This window comes from Lonchura striata, chromosome 19 (assembly GCF_050655825.1).
Source record: "Lonchura striata isolate lonStrDom1 chromosome 19, ASM5065582v1, whole genome shotgun sequence".
NCBI classification, from domain to species: Eukaryota; Metazoa; Chordata; class Aves; order Passeriformes; family Estrildidae; genus Lonchura; species Lonchura striata.
Genome location: NC_140721.1, coordinates 5,593,920 through 5,606,577, shown reverse-complemented (window position 1 = coordinate 5,606,577; position 12,658 = coordinate 5,593,920). Strand labels below are relative to the sequence as shown.

General features: G+C 44.4%; 1 protein-coding gene across 4 annotated transcripts; it reads left to right on the top strand.

Annotated features, from left to right (window-relative positions):
• The first annotated feature begins 850 nt into the window (after positions 1 to 850).
• KCTD7 (potassium channel tetramerization domain containing 7) lies at positions 851 to 12,544 on the top strand. 4 transcript variants are annotated; one of them, XM_085557427.1, is made up of 7 exons: positions 943 to 1,132; positions 2,338 to 2,447; positions 3,356 to 3,446; positions 4,566 to 4,758; positions 5,440 to 5,609; positions 7,261 to 7,439; positions 8,538 to 12,544. In XM_085557427.1, exons 4-7 carry the CDS (start codon positions 4,615 to 4,617, stop codon positions 8,912 to 8,914), a joined length of 870 nt encoding a protein of 289 aa, XP_085413553.1. In that variant the 5' UTR covers positions 943 to 1,132; positions 2,338 to 2,447; positions 3,356 to 3,446; positions 4,566 to 4,614; the 3' UTR covers positions 8,915 to 12,544. The 4 variants fall into 4 exon arrangements, with proteins under 4 accessions (XP_077643626.1, XP_085413552.1, XP_085413553.1 ...); XM_077787500.2 differs by lacking the exons at positions 943 to 1,132; positions 3,356 to 3,446 and adding an exon at positions 851 to 911; XM_085557426.1 differs by lacking the exon at positions 943 to 1,132 and adding an exon at positions 852 to 911 and having other exon boundaries at positions 3,356 to 4,758.
• The last annotated feature ends 114 nt before the right edge of the window (positions 12,545 to 12,658 follow it).

Below are 12,658 nucleotides of genomic sequence, written 5' to 3'. Positions count from 1 at the left end.
CGGTTTGGAGAGGAGTTGTTGCCAAAATATTTCTATTTCCTCGGCCCGTGGACGCGCCGGAGTTGTGCCCCCGCTCCGTGGCTCCGTGAGGGCGACGCCGAAGGCGCGGGGCGGGCGGCTGAGGGCAGCCCCGGGGCTGATCATTGACCCTCATAGCACCGGGGCTTTCCCTCGGAGCCAGACCCGCTCATTGACCCTCATAGCACCGGGGCTTTCCCCCGGAGCCAGACCCGCTCATGGACCCTCATAGCACCGGGGCTTTCCCCCGGAGCCGGCTGAGGGCAGCCCCGGGGCTGATCATTGACCCTCATAGCACCGGGGCTTTCCCCCGGAGCCAGACCCGCTCATGGACCCTCATAGCACCGGGGCTTTCTCTCGGAGCCGGCTGAGGGCAGCCCCGGGGCTGATCATTCACCCTCATAGCACCGGGGCTTTCCCCCGGAGCCAGACCCGCTCATTCACCCTCATAGCACCGGGGCTTTCCCTCGGAGCCAGACCCGCTCATGGACCCTCATAGCACCGGGGCTTTCCCTCGGAGCCGGCTGAGAGCAGCCCCGGGCCGCTCATTGACCCTCATAGCAGCGGGGCTTTCCCTCGGAGCCAGACCCGCTCATTCACCCTCGTTAGCACCGGGGCTTTCCCTCGGGGCCGCTCATGGACCCTCATAGCACCGGGGCTTTCCCTCGGAGCCAGACCCGCTCATAGACCCTCATAGCACCGGGGCTTTCCCTCGGAGCCGGCTGAGGGCAGCCACGGGGCCGGGCCCGCTCATTCACCCTCATAGCACCGGGGCTTTCCCCCGGAGCCGGCTGAGGGCAGCCCCGGGCCGCCCGGGCGGCTCCTCCCGCCGGGACCCGGATGGGTGCGTGAGGCGGGGCCCGAGCGGAGCCGCGGCCGCGGGCGGGCACCAGGTGAGCGCGGGCGGGGACGGCCGGCCCCGCTCCCCTCATCGCTCCCTCATCGCTCCCTCATCGCTCCCTCACCCCTCCCTCATCCCTCCCTCCACCCCCGGCGGGCCTTTCCCCGCGGCCGCGGCGCCGCTTCCGCCCCGCGGCAGGTGAGGGAGCGGCGGGGAGGCCGCGGGGCTGGAGGGGCGAGGGGAGCCACTCGCCAGCAGTGTCACCCTGGCCAGGTGAGAGCTACGAGTTGATTTGTAATTAGTTACTAATGAACTGCTGGTTATTTGCCCGACTCGTGGTGCCCCGTGCAGCCGCTGTGGGTGATGCCCCCGCTGCTCGGAGCTGGCTCCGAGCACACGATTTATTGCCCTTCTTCCTGAATGTTTCTTCGCTGTTCTAACACAGATTCACTGGAATTTACTGGATGTTGTCTTTTCCCTCCGTGTTCACACAAACCTTTCAGTCATCTGTGTCTCTTGAAGTTGGTGATGCAGACACTGCTAAATCAGGTCTCATTCTACCCCAGTTTCTCTTTAAAAAGGGGGAGCCTTCTAATAATCCAGTTGGTATCTTCCCAAAAAAAGCACATCCCAGAGAGTTACCTTTGACCAGGAGTTTGTCTGGGACTCCTGTGATGGGTTGATACATCAGAACCTTGATTAAAAAGCCTTTTGACTGTAGAACAATTATGTCATTTTTTTTATTGCTATGTAACTTTTTTGGGGGGGTTGTAACTTTGGGGTTTGTAACTTTGCCAATACTGGTGCAACTTCAGAAGGTATTTAAGAAAAAGTTGTTGAAACCAATATGGAGAAGTTGAGAGAACAGCAGAACCTTGGAAAGCTTTTATAAATCTTAGCATCAAGCCCAATTCAAGGGTTGCTGTCATTCTCTGGGGAATGAAGCCAAACTGGCAGGGCCAGCTCATTTACTGAGGTTTTCTGCTGTGTGTGGAACAATATCTGAGCTGTCCCCAACAAAGCTCCAGGAAGCAATCCCTGCTTTTAGACAACAGGTGGAAGAACTGGAAGGAGGCATTTCCGATAGAGTTGGATGCTGCTGATGTGATATTTGACTTAATTATAATTGTGTTTATTGGTGGTGTTTTCCCATTAACTATTGATCTAGACCTAGATGTATTTGAAAGTGAAATAGAGGCATTTGTTTAGTTTAAATAAATAAATTCCGTAAATTTAATGACAGATTTAACAAGGGAACATTTCTGCACATAGTTAAAAATAATTATTGCATGTGCTTTAAGTGCAAAGAAAAGGATCAGCCCAGGTTTGGATGGGGCTTAGAGCAACCTGGTCTGTGGACGTGGCAGGGAGTGGAACTGGATGATCCTTCAGGTCCAGTTCAATCCAAACTACTCTGGGATTCAGATGGATGTGTTTTCTTCATGAAATGCAGAGATTAACTTCTGCTTTTCTTTCAGGAGGACTCTGCTCCTGGCAGCACAGCTCTGTTTCACTGCTCCCTGGGTGAACAGGTGAAGCCAGCCTAGAGAGGGACTTCACTCACCTTTTAATGAACGTCACAAAACAGGTTCAACTTGTCAGTCATTGATCTTTTTATTGCCACTAAGCTTGTTTTCAAATTCCTGGTCTCATGATAGTCTAAACCTCATTATTGAGGGGTTGTTCCAATGGCAGAGAAGGTTGGTAATCCTGAGCAGAACATAATTAATGCTGTCTCATGGCTTTTTTTCTTAAACCCTGGTGTCATATTGAAGGAGATTATGAAAGAGGGAGAAAAATCTCTTTTTCTCAGCCTTTAGCTCTGTTAGGAAAGAGGCCCTTTTTGGTGCAGTGCCAAATGGATGAAGTTACCCCAAAAACCCATTCTGTGGTCAATAATGCTGATATAGTTAATAGAGTGAGTGTTTATTCACACTACACTTCATTTAAGTGAAATCTCTGGGACATCCTTGAAAAAATGCAGACAACACATTTTTGGTCAATCTTGTGTTCTTTTTGAGCACTTTAAAGAAACCTAGAAATAGCAGCCAAAGCACTGGTGTCAGGTGGCAGCTTTATAAATAACGCATTCACAGGAAATACAGGCTCACCCTCAATTTTTGACTGTGCATCTTATAAATTCTGTTCTGCAACCTCTGTCTGGCTGATAATTTGTTTACCTCCTTAAAGGAATCCCTAGCAAAATACTCCTTTATTTATATTGTGTCTATTCTTTATTTGTGAGGCATAGTTGAGTTGTATGGTAACTAATGATGATTGTTATAGGACAAATATTAAAATTGTTAATAGGGTGTGGCTCTTCAGAAGCACTTCCATCCTTATTTATCTGCTTGTGCACTGGACTGGGGTGGAAAAATGATTATGAACTGTAGAGAAATTAAATCCCTCTCTGAGCTGAGCCAACCCTATTAATGAGCTGCAGCTTAAACAAAAATGTTTAGAACTTCACAGTAGCTTCTTATCTATGTTTATTAGGGTGTTAAACAGGATCTAGATTTCATCTCCGAATTTTGGGGAAAGAAGGCTGTGGACACTCCCACAGAATTGGAGATTTTGGTCTGATCAGGTCTGTGCAAAGTACCTGTTTTGCTCAGGAGTATCCCAGCTCTGTCTCTGGGTTCACTCTGAACTCAATATTTCTTTTAAGAGCTGAGATCTAATGGTGTGCACAATGTCTGTTAGCAGAATTATTAAGGCAGATTTAAAAAATTTTATATCATTTTTTCTTGCTGATTTTGAGGGGAAGCATCCTTTAGTTAATAAATAAATATGCCAGATGTGGTTTTGCAAATAATCGTCTTTCTATATTTTATAGTGATTTGAAAGAAGGTTTGGAGGTGGGTAGAGCCTCTGGTGATGGAATGTCTTTGTTAGGGAGTTGCGATGCTGCTGGAGACACCCTGGGAACAGGGATTTTACATAATGCAGTGTAAGGAGAGCAGCGGGCTTCTCTTTGCTAGTCGGCTCTTTCAATTATTATTTTTATCATGCAGTGTCTCAGCGCATCCCATTCTCCCGTTGAGGATGGACCGAGAAGCCTTGGAGGTGTTAAATCCAATCGATAATTAATTAGCAGCGTGCTGAGGAGAGTTCAATACTCGTGTCTCACGTGCGCGTCCGTGCGTGGTGTGATGTGATGCAGCGGGCAGGGAAACGCCTGCTTTCCCTGGCTGCTGAGAAATCCCGGTTTTCCCATTTCCCAGGGAATTCCAGAGCCCAGCCGAGCCCTCCCCGCTGCCGGCGAGCGGCTGAAGGTGACAGACGGGGCCGGGTGCCGCCAATGTGGCAGAGACGCGTCCCTGCATCCCGCCCCTGGCAGCGCCGTGTTCCTGCATCCCGCCCCTGGCGGGGGACAGGCTGCGACAGCGGCCACCCAAATTCTCCCAGCAAATGACATTTTCCTGCGGAGCCGCGCCGGAGCCAATCGCTCCCTGCACCGTGCAGCCAATGGATGCCGGGCTCTTCCAGCCCCTGCCAGCGGCTCCGCGGCTGGAGGGCCTTGGAGCAGCTGTGCCAGCGGCGCTCCTGCCCGCAGCCCTCTCCGGGGTGCCTGGCATCCCTGCTCCTCCTCCTCCTCCTCCCGGGAATAACGCTGCCGCTGGGAGCGCTCGGGGTGACGCGGCCGCTGCGGGGAGCGCGCCGGGGATTGGGGTGATTTGGGCGATTAATTTGGGTCTCCCTTCAGCACTGCCACGGCCTCCTACCCAGCAGAGCTGCTCCCCAGAGCCAGAGGGATGGTGGTAGTCACGGGGCAGAACAAAGTGAGTGCCACCCCGGATGATGCCATGTCGAGCTCGGATGCAGAGGATGATTTCCAAGAGCCGGCCACTCCCACCGCCACCCAGGCAGCGCAAGCGCTGCCTCTGCTGCCTCAGCAGGTAAGAGCTCACCTGGGCCGGGGGTGATGGCGGCAGCACAGACTGCTCCGGTGCTGAAGAATTCAGGATTTCCTTCAGCTCGCTTAACACGTTTGAATAAAACTCTCTCTCTTAAATGCATTTGAGTAGCTCGGCAGCTTCACGTACAAGTTCCATCCAGGTTTGGACTTGAGACATGCAATTAAAGTGTTTATTCTGGTACTTAAGGCAGTCTGAGTGTGATAGTAAGATTTTAGGCCTGATGTAAACAAATGCAATTTTTTTCAGTGTATAATAGAATCTGGTTGTGTAAAGGGAGCAGCAGAGAGCAAATCCCAAGGCTGACCTAAGATTTCTTCCCTTATTTTTTCTCTCTGTGTAAGGCTGGGGAAAAGGTTTTGTTTTGTTCTTTCCTTTTCCCCAAAAGAGCCAAGAGGAGGCATTAATATCTCAAATATCTGCCATTCCAGCTGAGTGATTTCTGCTGTTTCAGATTCCCAGCTACAATTAAACCACTCCCCGATTCCTCCCAGCAGCCAAAGCATCCACATTTTTCCTCCTCAGAGCTCCCTGACCCGTGGCAGTGGGTCAGTAACCACACCTTTGTCCCGGTGGCAAACTGCAGCGCGTTTTGGGAGCTGTGCCCGTTGTCACCTGCGGAGGACTGGCAGCTCCTTTCTGATGTCCTGGTTGCTTTTGCAGTTCCCAGAAGTTGTCCCACTGAACGTGGGGGGGATGTTTTTCACCACCAGACTGTCCACGCTGCGCAGGTACGAGGACACCATGCTGGCAGCCATGTTCAGTGGCAGGCACTACATCCCCACGGACGCCGAGGGCAGGTACTTCATCGACCGGGATGGCACCTACTTCGGGTATGTACCGATCTCAGGGCAAGCTTGGGAAGCTCTTACTGAAAACTTAGTGTTAAACTTGTTTTTAACAGGCTTTTTCCCTGCTTAAAACACAGCATTTAACATTGCATGCCTTCAAAGCATCACAGGAGTAACTGCAACTAAAAATTCTTTGTTGGTTGTGCAATGGGAAAGGAAAAACAAGAAATGCTTTGAATCTGTGCATTGTCTCCCCTAGAGTATCTCCTTGAATTTGTGCATTGTCTCCCCTAGAGTATCTCCTTGAATTTGTGCATTGTCTCCCCTAGAGTATCTCCTTTCAAGGTATCAAGTTGTTTTGATGGTTTAAAGAAGCGTTTGGAAATAGGAAACTCCTTTGCACAGCACTGGGTTTTAATTGATATTCAGTATCTGTAAGGAAGAGGGAATGGAAGGGATAAATCTAGGATTCTTGCACAGTTGAAAATATGACGTTTCAATCTTTAAACAGGATATAACTGCTAAAATAAAGCACAGGCCTTTAAAGAATTTCTTTTTCTAAATTATTTTTGTTGGTAGTACTGTATTCCTTCACCTCCAGGATTCCTTCCTAATTGTTCAGCTTTTATTTTATTTTTATTTACACTAACCATGACTACTAATGCTATGTTTGAATTGGGGTGAGATTGCTAAAAAAAGTGATCAGTATTCATGGGTTCAGGTCTTTGCCCAAAGAACACATTGCAATTTATCCCAAGTTTCTTGTTGTCCCTTTATAGACATTTCCTTATTGCCTTTAACAGAGGAGCATTGAATTATTTTCAAAGCGCTTTTGCATTGTACCATAATCTGGGACAGAGATAGATCAAGCCACTGTGTTTATTCTAAAATAATTGTCTTTACATGAGGCAATTGAAAAATCAATTAATTTGTGATATTATCAACCTCAGTTGAAAATACAGCTGGAACAGAGGGCCAGGTTAGCACGTGCTGTATTTGTTGTCATTCTAAGATTGCAGTAATGCTTCTTTCATTTGATAAGGTTTTCTTGGTTAACACTTATAAAGTGATTTTTTTGTTTATTTGATAAGGGTTTTGTTGGTTAATACTTATAAAGTGATTTATTTCCCTGTCAAAAAATCCTGTTGCTGAACAGTGTTTCAGAACTATGAGGAAATGTTCTCTCACTTTTTAAAAAAATCTGATTATTATTCTGTAACTGGCCCTGATCTGTGATGAGAAACCTTGCTGGCAGATGTCCCATCCATTCAGCTGGATATGTGTGGAATAAAATGTCCATGAAAATGATTCTCTGGGAAAATGCAAAAGTTTATTTTGTCCCAGACCTAAATTTGAAATGCAGTGACCACAATTTGTTTCCCATGAAACACTCTGGCTTCTTCTGTGTTATAAATGGTTTCCTCCACATTGAATGTTTGGTTTAAAATCCACTGATATTTTTTCAAATGAGTTTTGACATCAGCTGAGGCAAAATGTGAAATAATGGCTTGGAAACCCGAATGTGGCAAACAGTTTTACAAACAAATGTTGGGAATATGGCCCATTTATTTCATTTACTGTCTCAATAGAGCAAACAATGAATATCCAGCATTTCCTGTCCTTTCCCACCTGCAGCACTTTTGGCAGAAATGTGTTTGTTAATGATATTTTTGCCCCCTTTTCTTTTTTTTAGAGACATACTAAACTTCCTACGATCTGGTGACCTGCCCCCCCGAGAGCGAGTGAGGTCAGTGTACAAGGAAGCTCAGTATTATTCCATAGGACCCTTGCTAGACAATCTAGAGGATATCCAGCCTCTTAAAGGAGAAAAAGTTAGACAAGCTTTCCTGGGCCTAATGCCATATTACAAAGGTAAATAAACAAATAGCACTGACTGTTTCTTCTAGTGGGATTCCGGTGTTAAACCTTTCAGTCTGCTCTCAGCTCCCAGGCTGATCCCATTGCAGCTGGGAAGTTTATTCTGTATTTTTTATGCTGTTTGGATCTTTGAGGTCTCCACATCCTGCTGCATCCCAGGGTGGGGATTTCTGTGCTTAAAAGGGAGCAAGATGAGGCTGTAATGTTATTAAATGAGAGGGTTTGTCTGCATTTGTTCTGTCAGGATTGCAAGTGAATAAACTTGGCCTTGCAGTGATTCCAGATAATTTGGGCATATCATAAAGCCACTGAGCTTACCAGATAACCAAGATTGATTTGATTATTCCGTATTTTATATAATAACATTATACAGATAATGGATAATATCATTATATAATAAATTTATATATCTTTTTATATAATAAGGCTACCAAGCTCACCAGATAACTGAGATCTATTTGATTATTCTAAATTTTATATAATTTTATAATATTATATTTATATTATATTATATATAAATTTATATATTTTATATTTAGTATGTAAATAGTAAATAAATATTTAATAAAATATTTAATATATGTAATATTTAATTTATATACTTTATATAATAAGGCCACCAAGCTTACCAGATAACCAACATTGATTTGATTATTCTGTATTTTATGTAATTATATAGTGTGTATCATATAATATATATAATTTATATAATAATGTAATATATTAATTTATATTTTTTATGCAATAAGGCCACCAAGCTCACTAGATAACTGAGATTGATTTGATTATGCTTTATTTTAATATATATGTTATATAATAGATTATATTATATATAATTTTAGTATATATAATTATGATATGTAATTATAGACTATAAATACATACCATTTAAATTATATAATTATGTAATATGTTAAAATATGTATTTTTGATATAATAAGGCCACCAAGCTCACCAGATAACCGAGATTGATTTGCTACATGCTGCTAATATGCTGAGAACAACTGCAGTGAACCATTTGACACAAAATAATTGCTTTTGATTCTTTTCCTCGGCCACCCGTCGGGACCCTCAAGTCTTTCTCTCTTCCAGACCACTTGGAGCGGATCATCGAGATAGCCAAGCTGCGGGCCATGCAGAGGAAGGCCAGGTTTGCCAAGCTCAAGGTGTGCGTGTTCAAGGAGGAGATGCCCATCACTCCCTACGAGTGCCCGCACTTCAACTCGCTGCGCTTCGAGCGCAGCGAGAGCGAGGCCAAGCTCTTCGAGCACCACTGCGAGGTGGACGTGTCCTTCGGGCCCTGGGAGGCCGTGGCCGACGTCTACGACCTCCTGCACTGCATCGTCACCGACCTGTCGGCCCGCGGCATCACCGTGGACCACCAGTGCATCGGCGTCTGCGACAAGCACCTCATCAACCACTACTACTGCAAGCGGCCCATCTACGAGTTCAAGATCACCTGGTGGTGAGGCTGGCCTGAGAAAAGCGTCAAAGGATCCCAGAGGACAAACGTGCTATCAAGGTCGCCCGGTGGGGAGTTGTGGCTGAGCTAAGGGATGAAGGGACTTCTAGAGGACATGTGTTCTTTCAAGCTCGCCTTGTGGTGGCACATCGAGGGGTGAGAGGACTTCTAGAGGACAGATGTTCTTTCAGTGTCACCTGGTGGTGAGTTGTGGCTGAGCAAAGTGATGAAATGACTCCCAGAGGACAAATGTTCTTTCAAGATAACCTGGTGGTGAGTTAGGGCTGAGCTACGGAATGAAAGGACTTCTAGAGGACAAATGTTCTTTCAAGATAACCTGGTGGTGAGTTAGGGCTGAGCTACGGGATGAAAGGACTTCTAGAGGACAAATGTTCTTTCAAGATCGCCTTGTGGTCGCACATCGAGGGGTGAGATGACTTCTAGAGATCTCACCTGGTGAGATCTTGAAATGTTCTTTCAAGATCTTTCAAGAGCTCACCTGGTGATGAGTTGTGGCTCAGCAAAGTGATGAAAGGACTCCCAGAGGACAAATGTTCTTTCAAGATAACCTGGTGGTGAGTTAGGGCTGAGCTACGGGATGAAAGGACTTCTAGAGGACAAATGTTCTTTCAATGTCACAATGGTGGTGAGTTCTGGCTGAGCAAAGTGATGAAAGGACTCCCAGAGGACAAATGTTCTTTCAAGATCACCTTGTGGTGGCACATCAAGGGGTTAGATGACTTCTAGAGGACAAATGTTCTTTCAAGATCTCTCAAGAACTCACCTGGTGATGAGCTGTGGCTCAGCAAAGTGATGAAAGAACTTCCAGAGGACAAATGTTCTTTCAGGATCTCACCTGGTGGTGAGTGTGGTGGCACTAAAAGGACACTTCTTGGCAGTTGCCTTGCTGCTCACATTCCTTGGGATCAGCCTGCTGGCAGGGGTTGGGAAAACCTCTGGAAACTTGAAAAGCAGCCTGAAATCAGACTGTTGGCTCAGGTACCTTAACGAGGCACAAAACAAAATCACCTCATGCAAAGGATGGAGGGGAGTGGCTGAACATCTGCTAAAAGGTGCCACCAACCACGTGGCTCCAGGATGGAATTGCAGATTTTTCCTGCATTTTTGGGAATCTGGGGTGCTACTAAAGCTGACGTTTCAGTTTTACCCTCTTAGAAATATTTTAGTTCCTCTTTCAGCTTTATAAAGTTTGAGTCACACCCAGCACAAAGATTCTGGAAATGTCATTTTGATGTACTAGGTACTTTAAAAAAAAAAAAGAATATTCCTTATATATTATTAATTGTTGTCAGGGTTAAGCTGTATTTCTTTTTTAATTAAGAATCAACGTTGTGAATTATAATGTTGTACTTCAATTATTTCTGTTGTTATCAAAAGGAATAGATCTGGAATATATTCCTTAATGCTTTTAGGAATAATAACTGTTCATGGAAGACTTGTGCCTGTTTTTAGCCTTAGAAATTTTAAATGTTTACAATATCTACAAAAGAAAAAAGCTCTTTAGAATCAGGTCATTTACAAAGGCTTTTGGTAAATAAGAAAACCCTGTCTGTTCCTATTAACAGGAGTAAGAGAATATTTAGTGTATATTATTTTATTACTGACTCTTTTTACATTCTGTGATATTAAACTTTATTTTAGACTTAAAGTCAGATGATATTAGACAAGGTTTTTTTTTGCTAATGCATATTTTTCTGTGCTCCCTTAGCTTTTTTTGCCACTTTATCATCTACAAAGCCATTTTTCCATTCTCACACTCCCAAATCCCTGTGTTTGTGAGCAGTAAATGGTCTCCTGTCAATTTGAATATTGGAGGAATGGTGGGGCAGTTGAGGGATGTGTATTTAAAATTAGAATTGTTAAATATTTTTTACATTGCTGTGTGTGAACAAAAAACATGACAATACCAATGTTTTTAACATTCCCTTTATATCCATCGTGGAGTGGTTGTTAACAGGGATCAAAGGGAGCTCTCATATGGAGTGAGCTGGCCAATTCCACAGCACATGAAATGTTTCTGCATCTGTTTTATGCTTGTGAAATAGAAAGGGGAAAAAAAGAAAATAATAATAGGAAAATAAAAAAACAATAACCATTTTGAAGCACTGAAAAATGACATGAAAAGGTGTTTATGTACAGCAGCCACTTAATGGCTGCTGAGCTTAAGAATTTAAAAAAATATCTAAAAGTAATTTTGGACTTGGTGTAGACTTTTAACTTGAATACCCAATATTCTGCACAGGAATCTGAAATATTCCTTGCTGACCTTCCATCCTCCTCAGAGGAAAGTGAAGGTGCTGCCAGCTTTGGTCTGGGAAGCCTTTGTGCCATACAGATCCTCTGTGGTCCTTGTGGGGCATGGGCTGGATTTTTAATTTGTATTTTAACCTATAATGATGGATCAGTTTGGTTGTTTTCTTTTTCCCTAAAAAAGCTAATTATTTCATTATAATTAAAGGTTTTGTAGCTTCATTTGGCATTTGCAAGCCCTCATTGCCAGGTTTATCCTCACTGCTCATTGTTGGGACATGATGAGGGGGATGATGGAAGTGGCAGCAGGGAAAAAATTCCTGTCACAGCCGCTTGCTCCCATTGCAGAGCTGTTCTTGGTGTGTGGTTTCAGCTCTTGTGCTGGGTGAGGCACAGAACATCCACCCATTTCTGTGAGCCCTCCACTGTGTAAAGCCATCGAGTCGTGGTTCTGGGAGATCCAAGGGTGAGAAAAGCCAGTGGCTGTGGATTGCAGCAGGGACAGGAGAGTCTTGCAGGGTCACACGGCTTGAATCTCATTTATAGCACCTCGATGGATCTTTCTTTTCTGCCTGGCAAAGCAGGGTGGTCACTTGGGACACAACTGCCTGGCAGGTAAGGGCAGATTTCAGGGCAGACACTGCAACAAAATGATCCCTTAACTCATTCTAAACTCTGGGATACTCTTTCACTTCTTTTACTTCTTTCATTTTTTTCACTTCTTTTAATGACTGCTTTATCCTGGACAACTTATAGACCCCACTGGCTTTAAGTTGTGGTTGGCGTTACTGAGCCCTGAAGATGTTTTTAGGTTTTTACACACGGCGCAGAGGACCCAAGATGGTTGTTAATTTTGGGCTATGACAAAAAAAAGCCCAACAACTTCCAGTCTTTCATTATCTTTCTGCAAATAAGCTGATTTCAAAGGATAATTCTGTTCTGTTATTATCTCCTGTATATAATTCTCTAACTGGAAATCACTTTCCAGAACAGCAGTTCATAGTCATTTTACTTACACAAGCTTAATATAAGTTTACCTCCACTTTCACTGTGACTTTTATAAGTGGATTTTGTTTTGCTGAATTATAAATTGTATGTGTCTATGCATTGTAACCCGTAATGCCTTTGAAAATCCAGCCTGGATGCTAACGATCAGGGTTTGGAATTATCTCCAAATGTGTTTTGTTAATAATTATGTTGATGCGTGGTGTTCAATACTGTGAGTACTGCAGTGGTATTATTTCTTAATACTTTTGACTTTTCAGTTCGGGTAATATATAGTCTGTATGGTTTTTATTTAAAACACATAGAAGAAAATGCAGATATAAAGGCTCTGTTGTGCAATAAAAGATTATGATAGTGAAAACTTGGAATTCTGGCTCATCTGGTCTGCAGCCACTGCAGTGTTTTTCCTCACTTTCCCTGGAATTTGAGTGTGCTTTGCCTGAGTGCAAATGAAAATTAAGGCAGGAATCTCTGT

What these genes read in the sequence shown, in the direction of transcription:
- KCTD7 (XM_077787500.2), top strand. Translation starts at nt 4,615, where the DNA reads ATGGTGGTAGTCACGGGGCAGAACAAAGTGAGTGCCACCCCGGATGAT. An exon ending in CGGGATGGCACCTACTTCGG is followed by an intron (nt 5,610 to 7,260) that starts GTATGTACCGAT and finishes TCTTTTTTTTAG; the next exon opens with AGACATACTAAACTTCCTAC. An exon ending in CCTAATGCCATATTACAAAG is followed by an intron (nt 7,440 to 8,537) that starts GTAAATAAACAA and finishes TCTCTCTTCCAG; the next exon opens with ACCACTTGGAGCGGATCATC.